The 12,656-nt window shown below is 40.9% G+C and overlaps 1 protein-coding gene across 2 annotated transcripts in view; it reads right to left on the reverse strand.

Annotated features, from left to right (window-relative positions):
• WDR70 (WD repeat domain 70) overlaps window positions 1–12,656 on the reverse strand; it is a 303,131-nt gene that overhangs the window by 15,899 nt on the left and 274,576 nt on the right. For both annotated transcript variants that reach the window (XM_034656990.1, XM_034656991.1), the window contains exons 14-17: window positions 12,104–12,204; window positions 10,397–10,476; window positions 8,286–8,402; window positions 5,560–5,722 (exon numbers count right to left, since the gene is read on the reverse strand). In XM_034656990.1, coding sequence (XP_034512881.1) covers window positions 5,560–5,722; window positions 8,286–8,402; window positions 10,397–10,476; window positions 12,104–12,204 — 461 coding nt within the window. The remainder of the gene's footprint in view (window positions 1–5,559; window positions 5,723–8,285; window positions 8,403–10,396; window positions 10,477–12,103; window positions 12,205–12,656) is intronic.

Below are 12,656 nucleotides of genomic sequence, written 5' to 3' on the forward strand. Positions count from 1 at the left end.
AACTGACTAACCAACAGGAAAAAATTAAATTGGAGCTCTATTGTGGTAGGCTGAAATATCTACCTTAAATCCCTGGAAGCTGTGAATATGACCTTATTCGGAAAAAAGGTCTTTGCAGATGTGACCAAGGATTTTAAGATGAGGAGATAATCCTGGATTATCTTGGGTGGTCCCCAAATAACGTCATGGCTATCCTTGTAAGAGAGAAGAGGAGACCAACACAAAGCACAAGGCAAAGCGAGGACTGAGAAGAGCCTGGGATAATGTGGCTCCGAGCCAAGCTAGCCAGCAACCTTCAGAAGCTAGCAGAGGACTGGAACAATTCCCCCCAGAGCCTCCATATGGAGTGCGGCTCCCATGACACCTTGATTTCAGACTTCTGGCCTCCAGAACTGTGAGAGAATTCATTTCTGCTTTTCAGGCCACTGTGTTTGTGGCAATTTGTTCCAGTGGCCACAGGAAACGAATATACCTTTCTCACTCCCTTCACTAAAATAATTTCAGGGGAATAAAAGATTTAACTCTTAAAAAAAAAAAAAAAGGTATTAATGGAAAGATGGGAGAACCTGAAGAATTATCTTGAATACAGAGGCCTTCCTAACAAAACATAACCCAAGAAAGAAAAAATTCCTAAATCTGCTACATTAAAATACATTTGATAGCAAACTGCTCCAAACAGGTTTGTGTGTGTTTACATGCAAAGTAAATTACTGAGGTATTTCCATAAATACTGAAATAATACCACTGATTATTGGGTGATAGTAACAATATATAATTGATAGGAAGTTCCCAAAGACCTTACTTACCATTGAAGAGAATTAGACACTGAGAAGATAACTTTCAGAACCTACTGGATAGTAAGTCCTTGCTAGAACCCAGGCCAGGAAGCTGGCCTTAGACCTTCCAGACTATCGTTCAAACTTCTAACAACTAATTATTTTGATGAGGTTCTAACTTGAATATCATATGTAAAAATTTTCATGTCTGATATTTTAAGGAATACATGCACAGTGAAAAAAATCCAGTAGTGCTAATGGGCAGACTATAGAAAGCCCCTTTCACTTCTCGCCTCCCACCCCGCCCCCCTACCCACTCCTTTGTTCTCCTACTTAAAAGATACCCACCACCCACATTTCTTGTATTTTCTCCCAGAGGAAGTCCGTGTTTAAATGATCAGATTTGTGTGTAGGTACATCTACTGTGTTAAAACACAGGTATACAGACAGCATGTTTGCAATCTGGTTTCTGTTTTTGCTTGTTGGTCTTTAACTTAAGGAGACTGGGACACATCCATATCCATATATATCTAGCTCATTCTTTATATTTTCTTGTTATCTTTAATTATATGGATGTGTTATACTTTTATGAAACAATACATCATTGAAAGGCTTTACATTGTTTTCAGTCTTCTGCTTTCATAAACAATACTGAACTTAGTATCTTTGCGCACATGTGCAAAACTTTTGGAAATAGAATTGCCAAGTCAAAGGGTATTTGCATTTTAAACTTGTATAGATAGTGCCAAATTTTTCTCCAAATGATGCTTACTATGTTTAGCAAATTTTAAAACATGGCTCTGTTTCTTCTTCTTTCCTCAGCTAATTTTTTTGTATGTTTCTAAACAAGTTTCTTTAAGTATTAAAAACCCCTAATAGTAATAGAAAATAATGACTCCATTAAAAACAGAAGTGTCAACAGAGGCACAGTCTATAAGCTTATCTGACTGCCAGTGATGTGCTGACATACATTAGCTTATACACACACAAACTCTACATAAAAGAAGGCTAAATGCACACTAGTTAGCTGGCCAGCCTTGATATGACCCTCTTAGCTGTTGTAATATTATCCAACTAATTGTTCAGAGATGTTCCATCTGTACTGTCTGGTTATTAGTACACACTGTGAACAACCACCACTGACATTACGGAGTCAAGTCTGTTCTGTGACATGGACAGCAGAGGATGCCGCACTCCCCACCAGAGACCTGCAAATCTCTTGAGCATTTCTGTGTGGGGTGCTTTCACTCACAACAGCAGCAGCTATGTCTCTTTGTCAGAGGGCTGTCAGCAGGATGCTAAAGCCCTGGAAAGCTGGAGGTACCTGGGAATGTCTCCCCCAACCCCATCTCCAGCCATTAGCAAGCATCAGTAGATACTGGAGAGTATAAGTACTCCAGTTACCATGCCTCTGACCAGAGTCTTCAGGGTTACCCTGCAGACTGAGCCAAAGTGGGCCTCCCTGAAACTTTGCTTGATACACCCTTACTTGGCTTCATTACACTTCTCCACTCCCCTATTGGTTTTCTCTATGGATGCTTCCTAATAAGCACCCTAATAATAAAGCATCCTAATTATAAAACTTCTAGTAATAATAAGAATCTTTATATGAATCTTTTTCTCAGGATCTACTTCTAAGGAACCCAAGCTAAAAGAATGTGGTTTTCTCTTATGCAAAGTAGCTCATAATGATTAGCAGATAGAGAACTGACACTGGTATAACATGTCCGTTGAGTTGGTCCATAAGTGATTTTCTTCCAGCATATTAATGTTCTGAAAGTGATCAGGGTCCAGCTTTCTCATAATTTAAGAGAAAACTTTAATAATACATAAATACATCAAGAAAAAACCTGACTATAACTCCAATGATACAAAAATACATATGCACAAGTTTATTCACTATAGCACTGTTAGAAATTGCAAAATGCTGGAACAACGTAAATATCCACTCATAGGAGAGTGGTTGACTAAGCCATGATATGGCCATACAATGGAGTACTATGCAGCAGTGAAAAAGAACGAGAAGGAGCTCTATGAACTGATGTAGAATGATTTCTAGGGCATAATCCTAAGTAAAAAAAAGAGGAAATCCCAAAGGGAATTTATATTATGCTATCCTTCATGTAAGAAATGAGAGGGTAGAAAAAATACTCACAAATCCGTTCACTTGTGCAAGAAACCTACAGGAGAGGTAAACCAGAAACCAAAGAGATAGGTAGGCTACCTGTGGGGGTGAGTGGGGAAGGGACTGAGAGAAGCGGGGCATGGGAATGAGGGAACAGAGAGGAAAAGCAAGGCTTTTTTCAGGCCCTGACTCTTAGCACTAGAGTAATATTTTGCATATCCTACACACACCTCCAAAATAAACAGAACATAGGGGAAACCCAAAAAAGGAATGCACACTAACAAATGACCCTAACTGCGTTTCAAATGAATTACATAACCACTCCGACAGGAGCGGAGAAGAAAATATCTCATCCAAGTAACTATGAAAACCAGTCTCTTGACCACATATTGTAAGGCTAAAAGGACCAGACCAAACCAAACCAACAAAACTACACAAACGCAGTTAGGGAAATCCTAGTTAGGGAAAATATTTCTTCCAGGTGTATGAGTCGGCAATTCTGAAACTACTTCAAATGTATACTAGAAGTGAATAAGTAAATATATTGTCAGTAATGAGAGTAGGGTTTTTCATTTTTGGAGAAAGAGGTTAAAAATACAGGAAGGAGAAAGGTAAAATGAAACCAGAGGTATAGGATTGAAATCAGAGGCATCAGTATAAACTCATAGTTTTTAAAATATAAATAGAGGTGTGTGTGTGTGTGTGTGTGTGTGTGTGTGTGTGTATTCCCAAGTTTTGTCAGCTAAGAAGCCCTAACAGAGGAATCTAAAAGCAATGCTACTTCAGTAGCAATGGGCACATCGAGCACCAATGTCTTGGTTTCTAAACGCCATTCTCAAACAAAAGAAACCTAGGCTCCTTGAAGAAGTAGTTGGTTCCAGGACTGGGGGAAGAAAACAAAGATGACTCTGGCACATCTATAGTATCAGAAAATAAGGAAGTGCTAAAAAAAAATAGAGGCACCTATCGAAAGAAGACAGGAGTTATTCCAAAGGAGATTTTTCTTGGCCAAAGCTGGGACAATTTGAGCAAAAAAACTAAATAATGATAGTATTGGGTTTTAACCCATAAAGTATTTTAGAGTCCATACTGATGTAAAAAATTCTTGAAAAATAAGTAAATGTGGAAGAAGGATGATTCTTCCTTTTAGAACTCCAAGTAATAAATGTGGAAGAAAGAAAAAAAACAGAAAATCACCACTCGGCAAACACCACAGTCATAATTGCAGCAGGCAAACTACCCACGGGTAATAAAATTAGAGAGCCAAAGTTTAAAGAGGGGCAGAATTTGCATAGTCATAAAAGATATTACCCCCAAATAACTTATTAACTCAAAATGGACAGTAACTTTACAGTGGAGAAACTTGGCAGATACCACCTTAACCAGGTGACCAAGGTCAGCATCACCAGTTGTAAGACATCCTGACATGGCATCCTTGACATGAGGCACCAAAAAGGATACAGCATCAGTCCTGGGTCATTTTTGCCAAAAATGCAGTTTCATTCCAATTGTGAGAAATATCAGATAAATCCAAACTGAGAGAGGTGTACAAAATAACAGAGCAGTGTTCACTGAGAGTGTCAAGGTCATGAAAGAGAAGGAACTCTAGAAGACTGTTGAGATTGGATGAAATTAAGGAGAAGCAACAACTAAATGTAACATGGGATCCTGGACAGGATCCCAGAACAGAGAAAAGACATCAGTAGATAAACTGGGGAAAATCAAATAAGGTTTGTAGCTTCATCAACAATATCGTAGCAGGGGCGCCTGGGTGGCACAGCGGTTAAGCGTCTGCCTTCGGCTCAGGGCGTGATCCCGGCGTTGTGGGATCGAGCCCCACATCAGGCTCCTCCGCTATGAGCCTGCTTCTTCCTCTCCCACTCCCCCTGCGTGTGTTCCCTCTCTCACTGGCTGTCTCTATCTCTGTCAAATAAATAAATAAAATCTTTAAAAAAAAAAACAAAACAATATCGTAGCAATGTCGACTTCCTGGCATTGCTAAGTAATTGTACTGTGGTTATGTAAGGTGTTAACATTAGGGGAAGTTAGGTGAAGCATATACATGAACTCTGTATTGTTTTTGCAATTTTTCTGTAAGTCTAAAATTAGTTTAAAATGAAAGATTAAGAATCCCAAAATTCTACAACACCACCTTTCTCTAGTGTAAATGTACCTGGTTTGGAGGCTGTAAGAACCACTACATGTTCACCCATGTTGAGCTATTTGAGGGAATCTGAGCCGGCAGGCTCCACCCTGCCTATGTACGTGTTACTTACATACACAGCTCTGCAAATGAAAAGCAGTTCTTAATGACAGACCTACAAACCACTCCTCTTCTTCTGCTTTTAACCCTCTTCAACTAAGATAACGCATACGGGTAGTGCTCTTCCTTTCTCGTCAGAGGTAGAATGGGCTTCACATAATAGGTTTACACTAGGCCATTAACTGATGGAATTTACCTACTGTAAAAATTCACCATTTTAGAGTCCTAAGATACAAACAAATGCCTAGGTTCTGAACTGTGAGTACTTGGCTTATTTTTCATGCTCAAGAATAAAACAAGAAATGGAGAGTTAGAACCTCAAAGTAGCTGTTGTTATATTCTTTCCAATTCATTAAACATAATAATTTTTCTATTTTAAAAGGCTTTTTCCTTACTTAGAATATGCTGGAGAAACCCAATACGGGTTGTCTTCGGCTGCTTTAGCATGCCGCAGAATGGCTTCCCGGGGATTGCTGTCATCAGTTTTGTCCAAAGCAATGTTCTTCACAATGTATGACGACAGAGTGCCCCCATGGGTTCCAACCCGGCCGCCACGACCTGTTTCCAAGAAAAACACACAAATCAGAACTGGAATGAGCATGACAATATAGAAGTATAACCTTGCACGCCCTGTACTTACCTGAAAAGGTTGAGAAACCTTCAATGCTAGGTTCCAAGGTGGCAGGTGAAATGAGCAACAAGAGTGAGGCCAGAACTTCAGGTTTACCCAATTTTTGTCATTCCCTACGGAATCAAGTTTTGAGCACTCTGGGGCTTCTTCAGATCTTGGCTTGAAGCACACAAATCTCAAGAGGACTTCGGTATCATCCCTTCAGCTTTCATTTATGATCATCACAACCAAAGGAGGAAATCACCAAACCTTAACTTCCCCGTAACATTTTTAAATGGAGATGTTTTTTGATATGTCTTAGCTGTTTAATCTACACAGTGATACAAATGCATGGAGGAATTACAAATACTTTGCCATATATAGGCCTTGAAAAGATTCCTTAGGCATGAACACTTGAAATTCAATTAATATAAATAAACAATACTGGGGCATCTGGATGGCTCAGTCGGTCAAGTGGCTGACTCTGGATTTCGGCTCAGGTCATGATTTCAGTGTTCTGGGAGGGAGCTCCTAGGTGGACTCGTGCTCAGCAGGGAGTCTGCTTCAGGGTTCTCTCCCTCTGCCCCTTTCCCCCGACTTGCGCACTCCCTTTCTCTCTCTCTAAAATAAATAATATTTTAAAAAATTGACCTATATTTGTTAGATGCCTATTTTAGTTTTAAACAAATATATCTTAGGGCTTTCCATCTTCCAAGTGCCTTGTAGGAGGAAAAACAAACAAGCTGAATACACTGATTCACATTTTTTTATGGTACTGGAACTGCTCTAGTAGACAGAAAGCTTTGTAAGGGCAGGGATTTGCTCCCTGCTGGATCCCCAACAGCTAGTCTGGTGCCTGTACTCAAAAATGTATGACTTCTTTTTTTTTTTTTAAGATTTTATTAATTTATTTGTCAGAGAGAGAGAGAGAGAAAGCACAAGCAGGGGGAGCGGCAGAGGGAGAGGGAGAAGCAGGCCTCCTGCTGAGCAGGGAAGCTCAATATGGGGCTCAATTCCAGGACCCTGGGATCATGACCTGAGCTGCAGGCAGACACTTCACCAACTGAGTCATCCAGGTGCCCCTAAAATTTATTACTTTTTAGGAAGATTAAACACACACACACACACACACACACACACACACACACACACACACGAAAAGCCAAATTGTGCTATAAGATTAATTCTATAAATCAAGATGAGAAGAGACTAAACAAGGCAAGAAATAATTACTTGTGAAAGAATTTGTGTGGCCAGTAACTATTATAGTACTCAGAGGAAGGAGAGAGCTCTTCAGGCTGGGGTGGTTGGGGAGCTCTTTAGGAAGAGAGGGATCCAGTTTGAAAAAGCTCTGAAGGCAGAGGTCATTTTCAGAATGAGCAGAATGGTTTCAGAACAAACATACAGAAAGAGGACAATTCAATGGGCATTTTTCAGGCAGGGGTGAACTGACAGTCATATCAGAAGATCAGAGGAGGAGAGAAGTGAGGCGGGATGCTCAAAAGTGGGTTAGAGTCAGACTGCAGAGAATGATTCTCTGGAAATGCAAACGGACAGTAGGGAGCTTATAAGATTTGGGGGCAGTAGCAGTATGGAAGCCAGAGGAGCTGGAAATAAAAGCTGTGTAGAAGATGGACGGAGACAGGGTGGGAAGGAAAGAGAATGACTTGAGATAAGGTACCTAATTAGAAGGGCTTTTCAATAATCCAGGTAAGAATATTATTTAGGAACTTTGATTTAGAATGGTGGCAGAGAAAATGAAAAAAAAAAATGTTAAGATAGAGATGTGAAATGTTTTCAAGGCTGAAGGGGCAGGCCAAACAGATGTAGGCCCAGAGCTGAGGTTCAGGATGAATGAACAAAGTCAAAAGCTGTAGGCTTAGGAGCCTAGGAAAACGGAAACCACACAAGTGATAACTAGTAAAATGGGATTCTAGTAAATGCATGTGCTGTATGATGGCCAATGCTGCCTCGCTATCTTCTGGTACCTACTTTCATTCTTTCCTTTTTTTGGGTGGGGGTACCTACTTTCTTAAGAACTCTAAGGACTTTTATTCATCCTCTAGGGGAATGGGAAGCTCCATTTTATCAACACAGAACAAAATGATGGCCACTTTTCCCTTATGTGAAATCTAATCCAGCCTAGATTCTGGTCAAAGTACCCAAATGTTGTATATGAAGTTTTAACACTGGGTTCCAGGAGCCCTAGAGTTCCACCAAGATCACCTAAAAGGGCTCAAGTTAGAGACTGAGCAGAAAGGGGTCCAGGCTTCCTCTCTATGTTAGCACAGCAGCTCCATTTTCATCAGTTTTATGCACCAGGATTCTGCATCCTTTAAGCAAAAAAGTTCTGAGGCTCCAAAGAAAATGTTTGAAAACCACTATGTAGTAAAATCTCTCTGGAGACAAAGCAACATCCAGGAGCAAAGGATCTTCCCAATTCTCTATCAGTGACCCCACCTTGCCCCTCCACCCCCTTTGCGGGTCACAAGCTAGAAAGATCACAGTCACCTGGGCCTGCCACAGGAGGTTCGGGTTTGTGCGACTTCAGGGGATCCAGTCTGTCCTTCTCCAGCTGTTTCCTTGTACTCCGTTGGCGGGGCTCACGGAACATAGGCAAGGCATGAGCTACGAGAAGTCACATTTGAAAAATTTTATTATAATAATAACCCTTCCATCCAAAAACATAGCTGAAGCATGACTAACTTGAAGATGAAATGGAAGTCATAATGACAGCCTTCATCTAATAATAAAAGACAGTCTTACTGTAACCAATTAGCCAATTTTGTCTGAGACCAGACTCATTGTTCACCTCTCCTGGCAACTAACAGCACTCAGGAAATACTGTCAAATACTGTCATGGAAACACTGGTGAGGCTCCCCATCGCCCAAACCATGGGCAGCAGTTAACCTTAATTTCTGTGGTTTTTGAAATGAAACACTTAATGGGACTGCTTCCTATTTTTTTCTTACAGAACCCAAATGTGAATGATGCCAGCAGCTTGCCTGTCAGTCCTGACGTCTCCTCGGACGCCTCACCAACACTGGAATCACTTCACACGTTTCTGAAATGTGACCACCTCTCAGGAGGAGTTGACAACACTGAGTAACCGGAAGGGAGAAGCCCTTCTCCCCCTGAAACTGGGATAAAGGTTGACCTGAATGCATGGGGGTTCCCGGATCTCCTGACATGGTGACTTGATGGGGACTTTTCCCTACTTCTATATGGTGGACAAAACAAAAGGAGAAGAATCAGAGTAGTATTTGTCCAGTTGCTATTGGTTGTTCACTCAATGTCAGAATTCAATTTTATAATATAAAAGAGTATATGAATGTAAAAGGGAAACAGTGATATTCTGCAGGAGAGCAAGAAGGTGATTGGGGAAAAAATTAAATAATGACCTTTTTTTGACCAAAAACCGTATTAGAAAAATTTCTTTGGATCCTTACATGCTGAGTAAAACATCCTTCAAAAGAGAAAACATTTTTCCAGGGGAGGAGGGGAGGGGAGGAAATGGATTAAGAGGGGTTCAAAGGGAATTTATAATATGAATGGCAGAAATGTCTAAAATACCTCAAAAACTCTTCCAGTATTCCCCTCCCCCTAGCACCAGCTGGGGCCAGGACCATCTCACTCACCAGTAAAACTCGCCTGCCTTGAGTCAGGGGAGCTGAGAAACACAGCCACCCGTCACTCTGTTGGGCAACACGACACAACAGTATTTTTAGGAGGGAGAAAAATAGCTTTTCACTTCAAACGACTGGAGGAATTTAAGTAGGCCGCATGTAATTACATGAGCTAGACTGGTTGTGACACTGACTTTAACACTTCTACTCTTGCAAAAAGTGTCATGGGATCTCCTTACCGATCATAAGCTCCAAGGAACTTGGTCTTATAGGAGACCCACCACCAGGGAGAAAAACCCAGCAGTACAGCGCCCCCTGGGCTTTAGATCAAGACCCTGGTAAAGCCCACAGGGCATCTGCTCATCACAACTGCTACTGCAGCCAAGATGTCCTTCCTAACCACGACCTGTGACAGGTCTGAGGACCTGGCTCTGGGCAACACAAATCCGCCAGGTTGACAAAGTTGTTTGACGAACCTGAGAGAAGGTGCTTATTCTGGTAAGATTTCTGGTACCCTGGGTAGTTCACTGTGTATCTAAATGTCTCTGGATCTATTGTCACAGTCTCAGAGAGAGCTGAAAGAGATCTTCCACCCAGTCTCCTCCCTCTCCTGATAAAGTTCAGTTGTTCAACATCACACTGCAAGTCACTGGTAGAACTGGACAAGTTCAGGTCTCCTGATTCCAAGACCAGCATTCGTTCTTGTTTATTCTTAGAACAGATTGTTATTCTTTAAAAGGCTGCTATGGAGTAATGCATTAGGCTCAAATAGGCTTTTCCCTTTTGGGTTGAAAGTTACATGAAATTACCCTGTCTCTGTGATGAGTCACAGAAGCTAAAGCGGTTAGCTGTTGCATGACTCGCAGTCCTGTCCACATGGTATTTTGTAATATATGCCTGGACTCTGAAGACTTTTTCTGTCTCTAAAGCTATGAGATCAACACCACACTACAGTAGAAGGGAGAGACGATGGAGAGACCATGCTAACAACTTACGGGTGATGATGTAGTCCTGGGTTAGAGTCTCGGCTTGTTTTGCCTTCCGCTGGGTTTTAACCACACATAATTTTGCTCCCCTGGGGCGGGTAAAAGCACATTATTTTCTTTACTTGGTCTTGTAAACAGAAAGTCACGTCAAAAGCATTAGATACTTTCAGGAACACACTCTGTGCACACCATCTCGCCAAGTCCTTGACTTTCTAAGGGATGGCAACAGAAGGGGCCTTGGTGATAAGGGATTAAATTTATGGGAAAGCAAGTCTGTCAGTCAGTGGTTACTACTGAGTGAAAGGGTTGAAGAGGTAACTGGGCCACAGAACACTAGTTTAAAAAATCTATAGAAATAACTTAAAAATTTAAGATCTGAGAGAGATATAAATAAAATTAACCAACCTTTTCACCTTATGGTCACAGGGTTCAAATTTTATTTTATTTTCAGATGAAAGCAACCTGGGTGGTCTACACCCCAAGTGGCATTTGTCCACATCTCAAATGTAAGAGTACAAGTGTCTGGAACTGAGTCGGCTTGGCAGTGTTGCCACGGGGCAACTGCCCAAGAATGTGTGGGATTAAACCAAATGTCTGATTAGAACATTTCACTTCTCCTTAGCAATAATGAGTTATCCCTCTCAGGAGGAGCAAATACAAATAAAAAAATTTCTTCAAGATTCCAAACATAGTAGCTTCCAAATGGGTGCTATCAAATGGGGCTCATCGTTTTCTCAAGTGAAACAGACACTCCCTCATTCTAATTACACTAGCATTTTCAATTTCTTTATTAAAAAACAAACAAAATCCTATTTGTTCTTAAACACAATAAAAACTTTATTTTATACGCCAAGATTTCCAACGCTAGTCCACAAAGTTCCAAGGGAAAATAGGACTGTCTGCTTCTATTCAGATCCAAATTACAACAATGAGTATTCATTAATAGAGGAGGAGTTTCCTTTCCCCAAAAAGGATGTGGGACCTCAAAATAGGTTTATGGGGGACCCCAATGAATTTAGCATGTGAACTTTAATACTAGCTAACCAAGATTTACTCTAAAGAAAGAGCTAATCAAGTACTTAAGAGAGAAACAAAACCATCCTTTTTTGGGGTTGTGACAAATGTTCACCTTTGTGCCCAAAGAAAATGAAAATAATTGAGGAACTGATGGAGCCTCCAGTGGAGTTTTCAGACTTCTGAAACACATTGGGATGTTTAAGTCTAGCATTTGGGGTGGGCATGGGGTCGAAGAGGAAATTAATTTGTGCTGTCCCCTTGGCGGAGAACAACCCCCAAAATCCAAACCACTAACTGATAAAAGCCCAAACAGAAAGGGAACAAAACAGGCTGTTTCCACTTCCTGGAAGTGGTTAGTTCCCTGCTTTGTTAATCCCTTACGTGTATCACTGCTAATGCCATGTCCAGGGTGGTATGCAAAGTGGGCAAGACTTTTTCTCTCTTTGCACTCAACATTTCAGCTAAAGAACTGAAAATCCCCAGGAAACTTTCACTTTGAATTCTGTCTGGATCAAGGGCAATATCCAAATCCTCTTTAAAGTATAATACCAGGAGTTTGAGGCTTTACTCTGTGCCAGCTGCATTTTCTAAAAGGGTGGATCCCCATCAAAGGGAAAGATAAAGAAAAGCAGGGTGGGAAAAGAAGCCCTCCCCCCAGTTGTTGTCATCCATCTAAAACAGGCAATACTTATGAAATACCTCTGGCTCTTGTTGGGGTCATAATAGACTTTAGCCAATCCATTTCCAGTTCCTACCATGATCTGGTTCAGCTTTGGATGCCACAGGCAGCGGACAACACTCTGAAAAGGAAAGGCATGGTAATCAACTAAAGAAGCCAGATAAAAATGGGAAAAATCCTGCTAGTACTTTTATAGCTAGTTTACTAAACCGAATATCATCCTGATGGCTACCTGTAATTTTTAGGACATTTTCCCCCTAAACCATAAGGTTGTGTCCCTGAGGTTAGGTTCTATTCCATCACTTGTCATATGTGTGATATCCTTTAAAAATGAAAAAGATGTTCCTTCCTGACACTGCTCCTCTCTTCTCCTGACAACCTAGAAACCACAAAGTTAGCTTTCCCCAGCTCCATTGCCATGTGAGGCTGGCATCTCAAAATGCTAAACCCACATAACTCAGTTCTGCTTACCACTGAAGCAGATTTAGATCTCAGTGTTTCATGCTTTTATACACACAATATGTCCCTCTGGACAGCAGATTGAAGCCAGGTGCTTATTGTTTTTAGTTCACA

This window comes from Ailuropoda melanoleuca, chromosome 3 (assembly GCF_002007445.2).
Source record: "Ailuropoda melanoleuca isolate Jingjing chromosome 3, ASM200744v2, whole genome shotgun sequence".
Classification (NCBI taxonomy): Eukaryota; Metazoa; Chordata; class Mammalia; order Carnivora; family Ursidae; genus Ailuropoda; species Ailuropoda melanoleuca.